Here is an 18,085-nt window from a genome sequence, read left to right on the forward strand (position 1 = left end):
CTCTGTCTAACTCTTTTACCATGTTCACCTGTAAGTTTACCTGCACGTTTTTTTTCGCCTTTGTTTTGTTTTTATATTCTCTACCTGTGTTTACTGATGTCTTTATCTTGTATCTGTGTGTGTCGTACACACTTTGCCCAGATAACACACATACGTCGGGCCGATGTTGTCTCGATGGACAAAGTTCCATCGCCGGGACGTAGCTCACGGAGCGTTTGCTCATCGGGAAAATGTCGCCGAGACGTCGGCCTCTGATCGCGAATGCTCTCCGGCCGATGTGTGGACGATGCAAAGCTGTAAATACTGGCCGCTGTGCAGGGGCTTTCTAGGACCTTTATTTATTTAGGCTGAACCTTTCATGCTACACCCAGATAGCACATAATTAACCTAGAATCGATGTTTCTCACGGCATCAAAGACCAACGTCAGACACGCCATTCAAAACTAACGGAAAATCGACGCGGATGGTTTGCTTACCTTATGCTGAAACAATGTTGACATCAGTTGAGTGAAACACGATGTTGATTTCAGTTGGGCTAAAGTTTTACACAGTTTACACATTTTCGTTTTTAAAAATCTCAAATACTTAATACTAATTGATAATTGTGCATGTTTATGTAATAATTACACATCACATTCAGTTAACATTGTTTTAATATTTACAAAATACAGTTACAGATAGCCTACATGTTTAGAGCATACATCCTCCTATACAAACCGTCAATATAATAGAGAAGGCATTTACATTTAAATACACACAGAGGTAATACAAGTAAATTACAGGCTTAACAGTCTCAAGTTAAAAAAATTAAAAGCAATATTTACTCATGAACAAAACTGGTCATGTTCTGTTGTACCAAACACGTTATTTTTATTGGAGCACAAAAGGAGATGTAAGGCAGAACATCAAGAGACTGATAGCCTCAGTCACAATTCACTATCACAGTTTCTTTTCTAATGGTGACTGAGACTGTGACTCTCTCCTTTTGTGTTCCACAAAAATAAGACATATGGGTGAGTTGATGATTTATATAAAAAAAAAAATCTTACCCTTGAAAACGGAGGACAGAAGAATATAGCAGAAGAATTGGTTTTCCTTTGTAATTAAAATGTAAGTTCCTCGCTCTTGTATTATCAGGAATGTAAACTCCTTGGGTGAAAACGGTGACAAAGATGTAAACCACAATTTCAATAGCATAGACAAAACTATTTTTAATTACTTTTTTAAAAAAAATACATATTATGGGCCAAAAAGAGGTTTAACCCACACTGAAAAGTCATGAAATGCCCATGAGAAGGATGCAACACTAGAGAAACTGGAAAATTAAAGTATGACCATTGGACGAGAAATGCTGATTGGGTCAGCAGGGTCCAGCCAATCCCTCATTAACAATTAAATATCACTTGTTTATATATTGATTATACACAAAATTAATAGTAGTTAATAAGATAGACATGGTTTGTCATTGATAAAATGAGACTGGAAATTTAATCAGAATATTGTCTCAAATTATGCATGTGCTGTATAATATATTGTAGCAAAACTGAGCTCCTGTGACAGTGGAATTTGTAGAGAATATTTCAGTAAAGTCACTGAGAAAATGTATTAGGATTTTCAAACTTGTAGTTTTCTTTTCTTTTCTCTCTCACAACCACAACAGTTAAATTTGTACTAATCTTATTCTACAAATTCAAATTATGAAACTAAATGACCTGTAATGAAAAAATCCTACCATCCATAAAAATGACTCCTATCCCTCTCTAACATAGTCTTAAATATTAATTGTAAAATAGTAGCATTTATAATAAATATTTGGCTACTTTTCATTTCTTGCCAAAACCATAATTCTACAGTGCAAGGTAATTTCAGGGTGGTGCTGTGTTGATTACTGATTGATTAATAACGACAAGAACATGTTTATCACTGCATAGAGCACGTGTTTGAGTGGGATGTCACATACTGATATGTCATATGTGAGATCTCGCATATCAGTTCACAAATAAAATCTGTCCATGACTTCACACTTTTGATACAGGTGTGCTGCAACTGTAGAATAAGGTGCGGTCACACTACGCTTTTCATTCCATTGACCTCCATTCATATGCACACAAATGCGGGAGACCAGAAACGCAAGCTCATGCAAAAAGTTTGGTTTGGAACTCTGACCTGCAAATTCACATCACACGACTATATGTAAAGAGTACAAAATTGCTATATGAAGGTGTGACCTAATGGCTAAATTTCAGTGTCCGAAGAATTTTCGCATGCTCAAAGTAGTGTGTCTGCAGCTTAAATGTGAGCATATGAATATCTTAATTTCTGATTTGTAGAATAGGACTTGTGCACCACCAGAAAAGAATTTGAAAAGGTTTAACTGTTGTGTTGTTTGTAAGAGAGAAAGAGAGAGAAAAGTTTGCAACTTCTAAAAAAACATTGTGTGATTATTCTTTACAACTACAAATCCCACTGTCACAGGTGCTCAGTTTTACTATAGTAATACCCTCTCAGAACATGGTAGTAATCAGCCATCCATGCAAAAGCAGAAGTCGGTGTGGTGTACTGTTGGTACATCTGTCCAGGCCAAGATCTGATGTCTTCATGCCTTCAGCTGGGGATCCCAGAGACCCTGCAATAAAAATAGTAGAGTTCAAAATCCATTGTACATGCCCATTACAAAGTATCGCATCTGGTAACATAAATCACCATTCCAGGTTCAATTTAACTTTAGCTCAATAGACAATATTTGTAGCATATTGCCCAAAAGAAACAGTTTTGACTTGCACTCTGAATAGTCCTTTAATATGGCATTTTGTGAGAGGCCTTGTCACATTTTCTTCTATAAGTAATTTTTATTCAAAATTAATGATTAATGTAAAATATAAAGAATTCATGCATTTACAAACCTCATTTGGATAAATATGATGTTTTACACAGGAAAGCCTGTCAGTGATGGGCTGTAATGAAAAAGAAAAGACACATAACATATATACCTATCAAAATAGACTAATACAGATTGAAGTTGTGATCAGTCTCTTGATCTGGGTAGTGGCAGCTATTGGGTAAACTCACCATCTTCATGGCATCAAGGCCACGTCCTGAAGAATCTCAGCGCCAAACGCTGGGGATCACATCTCATCTGGTAACAAGAGCACAGCCATAATTGTAAGAACCCTAATGACATCTTTACCCCCTGATATTGTATTGGTGATTTTAATTCAAACATTTTAGAGGCTGAGTATGAGCAGTGTGTAAGCTGACCAGATTTATGTGAAAAATAACTTAAATGCCTAAAGTTGTCGACCCCCTGAACCAGTCAGCATTTAAAGTATTTAAGTATTTGGTAACACTTTACAATAAGGTCCATTAGTTAACATTAGATACTAATACATTATTAAAATCTTGTTAACATTAGTTAATGCACTGTGAACTAACATGAACAAACAATGAACAACTATATTTTCATTGACTAACATTAACAAAGATTAGTAAATACAGCAACAAATGTATTGCTCATAGCTAGTTCAAGTTAGTTAATACATTAACTAATGTTTAACAAATGAAACGTCTTTTAAAGTGTTACCAAATATTTAGTAAAATGTATTTAAGAATGTATCAGTAAAAAATACACACAAATAACTCAAAGACCTAGAGAAAATATATTAATGACCATAACATCCTGTTATCATAATAGTTTATCATAACTACAACCACTATAACATTATTTGTCTCCTCATCTCATTTAGCTGATTATTTTATGCTAAAGGCTTTTCACAGACACTCTCACTGAAACAACCAGGGATTAAAGAGTTAGTTCACCCAAAAATGAAAATTCTGTCATTTATTACTCACCCTCATGCCGTTGCACACCCGTAAGACCTTTGTTAATCTTCAGAAGACAAATTAGGATATTTTTGCTGAAATCCGATGGCTCAGTGAGGCCTGCATAGCCAGCAATGACATTTCTTCTCTCAAGATCCATTAATGTACTAAAAACATATTTAAATTGGTTCATGTGAGTACAGTGGTTCAATATTAATATTATAAAGTGACAAGAATATTTTTGGTGTGCCAAAAAAAAAAAAAAAAAAAATAATAATAATAATGTGATAGCCAATTTCAAAACACTACTTCAGAAAGCTTCGGAGCATAATGAATCAGTGTATCGAATCAGCGGTTCTGAGAGCCAAAGTCACGTGATTTCAGCAGTTTGGCTGTTTGACACGATCTGAAACGCTGATTCATAACGCTCCGAAGCTTCCTGAAGCAGTGTTTTGAAATCGGCCATCACTATATAAGTCATTATTTTGTTTTTTGGTGCACCAAAAGTATTCTCGTCACTTTATAATATTAATATTGAACCACTGTACTCACATGAACTGATTTAAATATGTTTTTAGTACATTAATGGATCTTGAGAGAGGAAATGTCATTGCTCCCTATGTAGGCCTCACTGAGACGTCGGATTTCAACTAAAATATCTTAATTTGTGTTCTGAAGATGAATGAAGGTCTTACGGGTGTGGAACGGCATGAGGGTGAGTAATAAATGACAGAATTTTCATTTTTGGGTGAACTAACCCTTTAATGATTTTAAAATGTGAAAAATCTTACAGGCCCCAAACTTTTGAACAGTAGTGCATGTTTGAGGATTTGCTTACTGGTTATATGGTTTTTAGCCTGAGATTTTCTTCGACAAGAGTGCAGGCCATCAGCATGGAAGAATCTAGGAACATAACAAACAGTTTATCACAGAGCCTATATAATGTCAGGTTCATTAGAATCAAAACCGCTACAGCAGAGGTGAAATGCAGGAAAGAGAAAGTAGAATATGCAGAATATATATACAAAATTGTATTAATAGAATTTGTTTTAGGCTTACTTCATTTTATATTGCTCTGTGTTACTTACGTTTGTATGTCAGAGCCTTACAAACTGTAATATTAAAAAATAATTTTGCAAAAGAAAATAACATGCATGGTGATATAGGTAAAATATTTTGTGGGGCAACACTTTGGAATGGGAAACATATTTACTATTAACTTTTGCCTCAAACTCTTAATATACTGCTTATTAATAGACAGTAAGGTAGTTATAGCGTTTAAGGGTGGATATCAGGTAGGATTTAGGGATGTTGTAGAATAAGGTCATGCAGAATAAGGCATTGATATCTGCTTTATAAGTAATAATAAACAGCCAATATGCAAGCTAATAAGCAACTAGTTTAAAGTGAGAATTGTTCCCCATACTAAAGTGTTACCCTCTGAGGAAAAAATGCGTATGAAGTTATTTAATGAGCTTTCTCAGTTCACCTGAGTGTCCTAAAGATACGTTACTCCTGTCAGCAGCTCTTCCCCCTCCGGTGTTGTTGATTTGTTCACTCCTGAAATCACAGAACATTTTTTCTTCAATGTGATTGGTATTAAATTATTAAACATTAAATGTAATCGAGGTAATTTGTTTACCATGAAAGATAATTTCATTTCGTTTCATTTGATTTTCGCGCTTCCTGTAAGGGATGTCAGTACAGCAGTTTAAATAAATTAGCTCACTCCCAATTACCCATTGACGGATTACCAAAAAAACCTTAACAAAACTACCAAAGCCTCTCTTCTGAACATAAAGATGTGATTAAAAACGCAAACTTTCATAAGAGCTCAGTATATTAGCCAAACAGTTCTGAAAACGGTTATGCTAACGGACTTTTTCGAAGAAAATAAACTATTTCAATAAAGTAAATATTCGACAGAAGCGTGTCAATTACAGGTAAGAAACATATCCAGAACAGTTTTATACTATTTATGTGATTTTAGGGACTAAACTCACCCGAAAGCAACAGCGAGAGACGGAGGTTTTGCAGCTTGTCCGTTACTGCGGTGCACCGTTACCATGGTAACTTCTCCAGTGTTTGAACGTTCAAAGTGCGCGCCCATTAAAACAGGTAAAAGTCACGCAGTATTTAAACATCTACCATTACCGGTTTATGACCTGATCCGTTTATTTTGCAGAGGACGAGATATGTTCAAATAATTTGGCTACTTACAAAAACTTTTCTGAACTAAACAAGCTGGGCTGACCTAGCATTCTGCTGCTCATCTTCCCTTCGCCTCCGAGAAATTGAGATTACAAACTGCCTGTAGTAAACCGAGTGCCTTAGTAACTTTTAAGTGTCACAGAAATATAAAAAAGATTTTTCTAATTTACTTAAAGTGAAAACTTACCTGAAAACCACAGATGTTGCCGGAGTCGCCATTTCTCTCGTCGGTTGCAGAGATGAATGGTCACGCGCAAACAGAAAAGCGCGGCATATCGGCCTGCAGTCGTGATCCGACCCAAAGCCGACGAGCTGGAAATAGAGCTCGGACTGAAGATACGCGCCTATGCCTGGCCGATCCTTATTAGATGTTACAGATATGAGGCCGACGTTCCGCTCTGCGGCCGACGTCGGCCACATGTATGTGTGCTATCTGGGTGTTGTATGTGTGTGTTATTATTTTGTGTCTGCAATGCAGTTGTGAGTTGATATTTGAGTGTATGTTACTCTGTTTATCTGTAGAACAACGTATATGTTATGAATCTTACACGAAATTCATCTTCATCACAGTGTAAATGATGGTAATGGAAAAACGTGTATCATGCAACCTGTTTTTAGCTTTGCCTTATAGATAACTAGCTCGTTAGCGAATCAAAAAATGTATATTTTAAACTTTACCAATATCAATATGCTAGCTTGATAGTGAGTACTAAAATACATCTTGTTTGTTTATCTTCATAATTATAAAGTTATTTTTATTACATGTGATTCTGACATGATGTCACTACATGCACTGTGCTCCTTCCTCTCCGCTCGTCTCAGGTAAATAATGCGTCTTCCAGCTCAGTGGTCGGAGTCGCGCGTTCATGCGTTTTGGGGGCGTGGCTTTGGAAGGAGCCCAGAAGGGAGGGGGTGGAGTGAATGGAAATAATGAGCTGTCTTTAAAACAGTCGTGAGAGGTCTACAGACACTCGATTTTTATACTTTCTTTTTCAGAGTACTTACATTTTAATTATGTATTGATATATATATAAAGTTTAAACAAATTTTGAAAAAAAAGTTTTTTATACATTTTTTACCTACCCTGCCTTTAATAGATAATATGAATTACCAACGTTGGACATGTTTGAATAAAATCCATCTAATGCTGTCTATTGACTTGAATGTTGTCCTCATTAACAAACTTTAGACTAAGAATTATCCATTCCAAAACATTCATCAACTCCCTCTTATGCCATCTCAAATGCATGTGACTTTTTTTTCTTGTTGTTTTGTATTAATTTTGTATTTATTTATTTTTTTATTCTCACAGTGACAGTAACCATTGACATTACATTAATCACAGAAGATCACAGTTCCAGCTAAACATATTTACTGTTCTACTAAAGAAATAAAAAAAAGTCAACTTGGATGGCCTGATGGTAAGTAAATTAACAGCTAGCTTTCATTTTTCGGTGAAATATCCCTTTAATCAAGAATGATTAAATATATTGGGGTATAAAGCTAATTTATTAATTGATGCATGTTTTATTTTCAGACTTATAATTATGTATTATAAATTCATAATTTTAAATGAAACCAATGACTGATTCAGATGCATTTCTTAATTGCAAATCTGTAGTATTTTAGCACTGACGAAGGCCTGTATGCTGAAACGCATTGGAAAAATAAAGAATTGATTTTTTTTAATTTATTTTTTTATTTTTTGGATCCCTCAACGCCACAAGTGTTGCTGGTATTGTCCATAAATATATTAATTGCAAATTTGGCCAGTCATTAATACGAATTATTTTTATATTTTCTTGTCCTTTGCTATTGCATATCTGCAAAAAATTGATTCCCTATTACAGATTATTGTGCTTTTTTTTTTTTTTTTTTTTAAATAAGAAAAATAATCACAATTGCTTTATCACAGATTGAAAACATTCACCTGAGAAGTGTGTCCTGAAGGCCCTTATCTTTTTCCTGAGAGAAAGTCCTGAAGACCTCATCAAGGAGTACTTTCTGAGTTGAATGTAAGAATATTCTATTTTGGTTTATTTTCAGAAAAATAAGTCTAAATTTGTGTATTTTGTAGTTATGCTAGCAAAAGGTGACCAAATTTGTTTTTTTTTTTATGTTCACTATTTTAGGATAACCCGACAGATGATTGAGGAGCAGCTCACCATGGCGATGTTCATTATTTGGAAGGAGGGGGAGAACTTCATGAACCATCTGCTGACATTGAGGGAGTTAAAGTTTTGAATCAACTTACTTAAGTTACATCAGCTTGTGCCCTGCTTCTAGGTATGATATACATCATCAACCTGGCTTGTCCGAAACCCCTTTGATTTACTTTGTATGTGTATGTTAGAGCTGCACAATTTATCGTAAAAAGATCGCAATCTCGATTCAGACACCCACGTGATCCTACTTTATTAATGACAACGATTCGCCTGCGTCTATTAAACCTTTGACAAAAATCCTACCGGAACATTCAGCGTTCATGCTGCCACTGATCCAGAGACAGCAGTTTTGAACCACACTGTAGTTATTCAAGGATTTGGTTATTTGATTTCTTTTACAAATATTAAAATTATCACAGAAGTAATAAGATAAAAGTTTACAGTTAGGATATAATCACTGGACATTAGATAGCGATCAAAATAGAGCAAATCGAAACTAACTTGGTGCTTCAAATAACTGTTGTATATAAATGACCTTGTTAAGCCACTAGGTGGCAACCAGTGACGTTGTCATTGAATCATTCATTCAATAGATTCGTTAAGGTTAAACCCTGATTCATCTAGTAGTGAAACAAGTATTTATTAATGAGCTATTAATATATTCAAAACCATTTTTTAAAAATAATTCATTCAAATTAAACATTTTCCAGCAATTAGAGTCCAGCAATTAATATTTTGCTAGAACTAGTAAATTAAATGTTATTTTTAGTTGTCTATTTAGAATCGTGGGAGAATTGCAATCTCTATTTGCAACCAAAAAATCATGATTCTCATTTCATCCAGAATCCTGCAGCTCTAGTGTATGTCTCGTACAAATGTGTAGTTGTATGAATATCCAGTTGTGTTGTTTGAGAATTGCTTTGATTTGTGCAAGGGTAATCACCTTTAAAGGATTACCGGTAGTTTACCCAAAAATGAAAATTCTGTCATTAATTACTCACCCTCATCATTGGAGGGACAGAAACCTCTCAGACGTCATCAAAAATCTTAATTTGTTTTGAGTTCAGAAAAAGCATACGCATAAAATACGAAGTATACTTTGGGCTTTACACACAGTAATGAATGTTTAAAAAACAAAACAAAAAAGTATTGGGTAAAAGCATCCCCCATGTTATGTTAACCTAATGATGTTATTTTGTTGAAAGGCCTACAGTTGGAAGCAGCTGTTCTCCTCTTGCCTGCACTGTTCAAGGTGTATGGAAGGCCGTTTCAGCATAAAAACGTTCCAGCGTTACTCGTCGTAATTATATTTTTACTAGTAACAATTAAATTAAAGAGCTCTATAATTTAATTTGTACTAGTAACAATTACAATTATAGAGCTCTATAATTCAATTTTTACTAGTAACAATTATGATTGTAGAGCTCTCTAATTGAATTATAGAGCTCTGCAATTGTATTCTTACTAGTAACAACTGAATTGTAGAGCTCTATAATTCAGTTTTTACTAGTAACAATTCCAATTAGAGAGCTCTACAATTCATTTATTACTAGTAATAATCCAATTGCAGAGCTCTACAATTCCACTAGAGAGCTCTCTAATTCAATTGTTACTAGTAAAAACTGAATTATAGAGCTCTCTAAGTGTAATTGTTACTAGTAAAAACTGAATTAGAGAGCTCTTTAATTCAATTCTTACTAGTAACAATTCTAATTACAGAGCTCTATAATTGTATTATTACTAGTAAAAACTCCTATTCATGAGATGCAAAACAGATTGCAGATTTCCCGCCTACAAAAGTGAGTTTCAAAATAAAAGCCCTTTAGCGTGGTTCTAAAGTATCCTGAAATATTTTACAGACTTAGGTAACATATTAATCATGTTCACATTAAAGCAAAATTAAGATGATGCCTGAGATGAAAGCCTATATTTAGTCGTTATATTCATTCACCTTTGTATATTGGTAAAGCTAAGAGCCAAGAACACTCCATATCACTGGACATAATATAGGGTGAAATGCCCTATATTATTTAGTATTGTTATGCAATAATAGAATGATTATCGCGGATATCTAATACAAAATAAACACCTCTAGTTGATTATCAATTTGTGTTAATAATAGGCGATTTGGCGCTGGGATGTGTTGTTTTTGAAATTATGTTGTTGAGTGCTCGTTGTCACTGTTATCAGAGGCGCGTGCAACAGGGTTCACAGCGCTCTTGCACATGGATTAGCAGTTCAATCTATCGCTGTTGCGGAGACTCTATTCGATACGTTGAAATCACAAAAAAAACAAAATACATATAAACGTGTCCCTGCTCTTGATATACAATCACTGATGAAAATCTTTGGTTTTAATGAGAAAAAAAAAATGACATATGGTTGGATTAGAACCGGGGACCTCTTGCACCCTAAACGGAGAAACTGCCACTAGCCCATCAAGACATTCCATGTAGGAAAACTATCATATTTGAACACATTTATAATTTTAATATCATATTATTATTATTATTATTATTATTATTATTGTAATAATAATACAACATACACACCCCCCCATACACATTCTTGTCCCACCCACTTTGTAAAACAAAGTTACGCCACTGACCCCAGTTGAATATGCATAAGGCACGATTAGCATAATGATATGTCGCCGAATACAGAGCTCTGTAATGCAATTGTTACTAGTAAGAATTGCTATTGTAGAGCTCTGTAATTCAATTTGTACTAGTAAGATTGCAATTACAGAGCTCTCTAATTCTAATTGTTACTAGTAAGAACTGAATTATGGAGCTCTGTAACTTAATTCTTACTAGTAACAATTCAATTAGAGAGCTCTGTAATTCAATTATAGAGCTCTCTAATTCAATTGTTACTAGTAACAATTGAATTAGAGAGCTCTATAATTTAATTATTACTAGTAAGAATTGCAATTAGAGAGCTCTACAATTGAATTCTTACTAGTAACAATTTGATTATAGAGCTCTCTAATTGAATTACAGAGCTCTCTAATTCAATTGTTACTAGTAACAATTGCAATTAGAGAGCTCTCTAATTCAATTGTTACTAGTAACAATTGAATTACAGAGCTCTGTAATTCAATTATAGAGCTCTGCAATTACACATATCTTTAATGTGTATTTTTACTAGTAATAAATCAATTATAGAGCTCTGTAATTCAATTGTTACTAGTAAGAATTCAATTAGAGAGCTCTATAATTGTAATTGTTACTAGTAAGAATTCAATTAGAGAGCTCTATAATTGTAATTGTTACTAGTAAGAATTCAATTAGAGAGCTCTGTAATTCAATTGTTACTAGTAAGAATTGCAATTAGAGAGCTCTACAATTGAATTCTTACTAGTAACAATTTGATTATAGAGCTCTCTAATTGAATTACAGAGCTCTCTAATTCAATTGTTACTAGTAACAATTGCAATTAGAGAGCTCTCTAATTCAATTGTTACTAGTAACAATTGAATTACAGAGCTCTGTAATTCAATTATAGAGCTCTGCAATTACACATATCTTTAATGTGTATTTTTACTAGTAATAAATCAATTATAGAGCTCTGTAATTCAATTGTTACTAGTAAGAATTCAATTAGAGAGCTCTATAATTGTAATTGTTACTAGTAAGAATTCAATTAGAGAGCTCTATAATTGTAATTGTTACTAGTAAGAATTCAATTAGAGAGCTCTGTAATTCAATTGTTACTAGTAAGAATTCAATTAGAGAGCTCTATAATTGTAATTGTTACTAGTAAAAATTGAATTAGAGAGCTCTATAATTGTAATTGTTACTAGTAAGAATTCAATTATAGAGCTCTGTAATTCAATTGTTACTAGTAAGAATTCAATTAGAGAGCTCTATAATTGTAATTGTTACTAGTAAAAATTGAATTAGAGAGCTCTATAATTGTAATTGTTACTAGTAAGAATTCAATTATAGAGCTCTGTAATTCAATTGTTACTAGTAAGAATTCAATTAGAGAGCTCTATAATTGTAATTGTTACTAGTAAGAATTCAATTAGAGAGCTCTATAATTGTAATTGTTACTAGTAAGAATTCAATTAGAGAGCTCTGTAATTCAATTGTTACTAGTAAGAATTCAATTAGAGAGCTCTATAATTGTAATTGTTACTAGTAAAAATTGAATTAGAGAGCTCTATAATTGTAATTGTTACTAGTAAGAATTCAATTATAGAGCTCTGTAATTCAATTGTTACTAGTAAGAATTCAATTAGAGAGCTCTATAATTGTAATTGTTACTAGTAAAAATTGAATTAGAGAGCTCTATAATTGTAATTGTTACTAGTAAGAATTCAATTATAGAGCTCTGTAATTCAATTGTTACTAGTAAGAATTCAATTAGAGAGCTCTATAATTGTAATTGTTACTAGTAAGAATTCAATTATAGAGCTCTGTAATTCAATTGTTACTAGTAAGAATTCAATTAGAGAGCTCTATAATTGTAATTGTTACTAGTAAGAATTCAATTAGAGAGCTCTATAATTGTAATTGTTACTAGTAAGAATTCAATTAGAGAGCTCTATAATTGTAATTGTTACTAGTAAAAATTGAATTAGAGAGCTCTATAATTGTAATTGTTACTAGTAAGAATTCAATTAGAGAGCTCTATAATTGTAATTGTTACTAGTAAAAATTGAATTAGAGAGCTCTATAATTGTAATTGTTACTAGTAAGAATTCAATTAGAGAGCTCTATAATTGTAATTGTTACTAGTAAAAATTGAATTAGAGAGCTCTATAATTAAAAATGAATGCAAGTCAATGGAGACATATGACTAGTAATAAATGAATTGTAGAGCTCTCTAATTGGAATTGTTACTAGTAACAATTGAATTAGAGAGCTCTATAATCATAATTGTTACTAGTAAAAATTGAATTATAGAGCTCTGTAATTGTAATTGTTACTAGTAAAAATTGAATTAGAGAGCTCTATAATTGTAATTGTTACTAGTAAAAATTAAATTATAGAGCTCTTTAATTTAATTGTTACTAGTAAAAATATAATTACGACGAGTAACGCTGGAACGTTTTTATGCTGAAACGGCCTTCCATACAAGGTGGACCTGGGGTTGCTGTTTGACATTGAGGTGAGCCATGAACAGTTGACTACAGTGTGTGAAGCACAATCTAATCAAAGCACGACACTTATTGCACATTTTGCTATACAAATGATAATACACAAATTATTCTCTCAATGTGAAGAGAAAATTACATTCATTTTCAGTTAATGGCCAAAAGTATTTGAGCAGTTGTATATGACAGTAGTTGAAATTAATTTAGCTTATAAGGTTTGCCTTTCAAATAAATATGTGAAGATGGTTAATGCTATTATCCCCTCTTCTCCAGGGCCATGCTCAGACCAGCCCTCCTGTCATCCCAACACCTAAGATAGTGCCTAAAGCCTGCGGGAGGATCATCTCATGCAGTATGACCACATTTTGTTCACGTTGGATGGCCAGTTAATCACAGAGTAGAGTGAGGACATCTTGATGGCACTGGACCTCCTCCTATGTGTATATTTTGCATTTGGAATCCAATCCAATCCAGTATCCTAAAGGACTGAAAAAGACACTGACCTTTTTGAAGTGTGTTGTTTTGAAATTGAAGGATGCAGACGGACTTCCTGTCACTGTAAATTGAGTGTACAACTCAATCTGTGAGTAGAATTTCGGAGTCAATATTCTCTCTTGCTCCCTTTCTTATGGTTTTAGTTCCAGTTTCTATATTGTTTTTGAAATCATGAAGGACTTACAAAAATGTTAGTTTCTATATTTTGGGCTTTTATTTATGTTGCCTAGCAGGTTTTTTGTCTTATTTTTGTTCTTGTACTATATTTTTTGTTTTGTACTATTTGATTGATCTTGAGTAAATAAATAATGTACATTTCTACATTTTGGACTTTTATTTATGTTGCCTAGCAGCTATGGATTTTAATTTTACTATTATAGGTGAACATATAGGTGCATATATATGTGCATATATGTACCTATATAGGTATATGTATGCACATATATATGTGTACATATGTGTACATATAGGTGCATATATATGTGCATATATGTACCTATATATGTGCATACATATACCTATATATGTGTACATATATGTGTACATATATGTGCATATATATATGTGCATATATGTACATATAATATAGGAAAACGGCCAATTTTATATATGTCACATATATTAAAAACCTATATCAAAACCTATATTGAAACATATATGTTTATATAGGTTTTTTCCATGTGGGAAAACATCACCTAAATTGATGATAAAATTCACGCTCTGAAAAGAGATTGGAACAGTTTGAAATTGAGCAGTTCCTGCTAGACTGAGCAGACAGAGACCAAATTCAGTCGACAAGTCATTTTCTACAAGCAGATCACCCTGAATGTCCCCAAACATTTCATAAAACACCACTATGCTGTTTGCACGCACTTTAAATTAAGAAAGCAAACATAAAATTAAATGTTGCTGTTTTTGTAACCAGTAGAGTTTTCAGGATGTTTCCTATTATTTTGAATGATCAAAATAAATCTATGACAAAGTTTCCTAAAATATGGCTTCTTTTAAGGAATTTGAGAGAGATGCTGATGACGCCATCTGCTGTTTAAACATAGTAAATGCACATCAAAAAACAACTTTTTAATCATACAGTTAAATACTCATTGTTTATCGTGGAGATGTTCGGCCCGCATCACTGATTCTAAACAAAACTGTCGGAAACAGTCGTATTAGTTATGCTTAACGTGCGTGTAAATATTTTTAATATATTCTGTAGGCCTACAAGCATGCTATTAAAAGGTGTCTAATGATTTAAGGTTCAACTGAGTGTTTTTCGCTTTCAAACGCGATGGGTGTGTTTTGGGAACGACACTGTTATTGCGCTCGTGTTTCTGCACGGACTGTGAAACTGGTGCACAGCCGGAAGTTTGTTCCACGCTTTGAGATGGTTAGTCGCGAGACGCCACAGTAAACAGAATATATCAAAGAATTTAATCGTTTTTACGACATACGAGACACTAATAATGTCTGACAACGAAGACAAGTGAGTTCCGAGTGCGTTATAGTCGTTTTGAGATGTTTACTAGTTTAAAGATTTACTAGTTTAAACTTCATCAGGGTAAACAGCTCTATGAGATGATTATAAATCTGTAGTTCATCTGTTTTACAGCTTAGAAAGTTCAACACTGGAGAGTGTTTAATGACACGAGTTACTTCATCGAGATTCAGGAAAGCCTTTAGGACATTAGCTCACACTGTGAGATTGATCGTGTGTGTGTTTGTTTATTCATTTCGATGTTTGTTTGTTCAGTTTTGATGATGGAGATTTCGATGATGTTGAAGATGAAGAGCCTCTGGATGATCTGGAGGATGTGAGAACAAACTTACTGTTTTTAAACTGATTCCTGCTGATAGTTTTGTGTTCTGACTAGACATAGTAATATGCTAACTATATATGCAATATATTGTTGTAATAGAATAAAGTCTTCATATTCATATTCATGTAATCTATTTAAGCACCGTTAAGATTTAATTTACAACACTGTGATATTTTAGTATAAAAACTCCTGTTTTTTATTACTTTAATGCAAACTTAATAACACTCAAATTGTAAAATTCACATTAAAAAGCACTGCTCTTAGACAGGTTAATACTCACTGTTGTTTACAGTTCATTGTCACATGTGAATTTAGCGAGTATCTGTGTTTTGTAATGAGAAAAGTATCTATTATCTCTGTTGATTGCTGATGAAGCACGTCAGTTCCAGTCTGTCCTGACAGTTTTGTCTCCATTTGTTCAGGAGGATCAGGAGAACGTCCAGATCCTGCCGGCGGGAGAAGGCCAGCAGGCCAGTCAGAAGAGGATCACCACTCCTTACATGACCAAATACGAGCGCGCGCGAGTGCTGGGGACGCGAGCGCTGCAGATCGCGTGAGTGACCTCTGACCCCCGCACACAAGATATTTCTGATATATCACATCGAGCGCTATCCACCTGTTTCCGTGGGGCGCTACTGTAAAAGAGAACGTGGGTACAACTTCCTGTGAGGCGGCGGAAATAGCATACAATGGTATTTGGTGTGCTAATCAGTGTGTTTTTTGGATCATTGTTTACTTTGTAAAGTTGCAAACCTTTATGAGAGATGTTGTTATGGCACTCAGGGACAACATCTCAGTCTAGTACAGTCTAGTGTTGGAAATCTCAGAAGCATAGACCAGGAGACTTTGGGATCTCTTGAAGCAGAAGTTACTCTTTATTGAGAAACACGCTGTGCGTCGCTGTGGTCATCCAAAATCTAACTAAGGCAGTGACTTGGTTGTTCATATACATTCAAGGGGGAGGGATCAGCCCATTCTCTACATTTCCCAGCCATGATCTAATCAGCATAACTGTGTCATTCAAATGCATAGGTGCTAATCCAATCAGTCTGACAGTATCGCCCATACCTTTACATTATCATAGAGACAAAGGCACTGCTGTATCTTGAGCTTGTCATGCCAAATGGTCAGGATGTAGGATCCGCAGATCTTAAACAGATTCTTAAATTTGTAATTCCACAGTCTACTTTTTAGATATACAGAATTTCTTTTACAATATAATATACCTGTAACTCCTAAAGAGTTTGCAACTGTTATGGATGCTATTACATCTGGCTTATACATGCTTTTCAGAAATTATACTGTAACTATAGAAACAATTCCCTTTCCTGAACCTGTTAATACACCTATTGGTGAAATATGTTTCACTGGAAAAAAGGAAGAAATTATAAAATAAGAACTTTATTCCTTGAGAACAGTGTCTCTGCCCCCCCTGCAGTTTCATATTGGAACAACCTTTTTGATAATTTAAATTGGAAAAATATATGGTCCATGCAACAAAGATTTTTCCTTACTAACAAAATAAAAGAAATAACTTTTAAATTGCTCCATAATATTTACCCTGTCAAACATTTTCTTAAGAAAAAATTTGGATCAGATTTTGACACTAAATGCTCCTTTTGTCAGAATGATACTGAAACACAGATGTAAGTTCTTTTATTTCAAGTACTATCTTACAGGGTTTTTCAATGAGTCCTAAATCTGTTATTTTTGGTTTCTTTACAGCAGATTCAAATGTCTGCTTTATAATAAACCTAATTCTCTTTCTATGTAGATTTTATATTCATAAATGTAAATTTTCAAATTGTAAACCTATTTTTCTAGTATTCTTTCAAGAGATAAAACATTACTTACTCACAATTTCACTCTCACTTAACAAAAAAGCTCTTAAAACATGTACAGTTTGCACGGCCTACAAACTCTTTACTGTATTTAATGTATAATTTTTATTCATTTTATTCAATTTTTTTGTTTTTTCTGTATATTCTATTGGTATTATTCTTAATTGTTGTTGTTATATTTTTAGTTGTTTGTTCCATAGTGTAAACTAAGTGTTCAAATAAAGCATTTAAAAAAAATAAAAATAAAAAAAAATAGTATATAGCATCAAATTGCTAGCTAAAATCTAAATCATCACAAAAACGAACAATTGAATATATATCAGCGTGATAACAACTACCTTAAATGACCAAAACCATCTTTCAGAAAGTTTTATTTGAAGCAGAATTTATTTTTAAGTTTTCACTGAAGTCTCATTCGACTGCATTGAGAGGGCAGGGTTTATGATCTGTACTGCATCCAGCCACCAGGGGGCGATCAAAGAGCCCGCAGCTTCACTTTTTAGGACGTATGAGACACACCCGGTACAAACCAATAGGGTGTCAGAATTGTATATGTTTATACTTCTCATCCAACCACAATCAAATTCACTCTATCCGGATGGTGCGATTTTTTTAAAGCCGGAATGAAAGTAA

At 33.7% G+C, this 18,085-nt stretch overlaps 2 protein-coding genes and 1 long non-coding RNA gene across 4 annotated transcripts in view; all 3 read left to right on the forward strand.

The window, feature by feature from the left end:
• LOC137017073 (zinc finger protein 502-like) overlaps positions 1–18,085 on the forward strand; it is a 634,288-nt gene that overhangs the window by 287,878 nt on the left and 328,325 nt on the right. The window lies entirely within an intron of this gene.
• LOC137017123 (uncharacterized) lies at positions 8,289–13,709 on the forward strand. Its single transcript, XR_010894561.1, has 4 exons — positions 8,289–8,316; positions 9,401–9,447; positions 13,284–13,313; positions 13,573–13,709. It is a non-coding gene; the product is annotated as an uncharacterized lncRNA (long non-coding RNA).
• Positions 15,160–18,085, forward strand: part of LOC137017087 (GTPase IMAP family member 7-like) — a 33,321-nt gene continuing 30,395 nt past the window's right edge. For both annotated transcript variants that reach the window (XM_067381041.1, XM_067381040.1), the window contains exons 1-3: positions 15,160–15,277; positions 15,545–15,605; positions 16,034–16,164. In XM_067381041.1, the coding sequence (XP_067237142.1) occupies positions 15,258–15,277; positions 15,545–15,605; positions 16,034–16,164 (212 nt within the window). In that variant the 5' untranslated portion in view covers positions 15,160–15,257. The remainder of the gene's footprint in view (positions 15,278–15,544; positions 15,606–16,033; positions 16,165–18,085) is intronic.

The sequence above is a fragment of the Chanodichthys erythropterus genome, chromosome 3 (assembly GCF_024489055.1).
Source record: "Chanodichthys erythropterus isolate Z2021 chromosome 3, ASM2448905v1, whole genome shotgun sequence".
NCBI classification, from domain to species: domain Eukaryota; kingdom Metazoa; phylum Chordata; class Actinopteri; order Cypriniformes; family Xenocyprididae; genus Chanodichthys; species Chanodichthys erythropterus.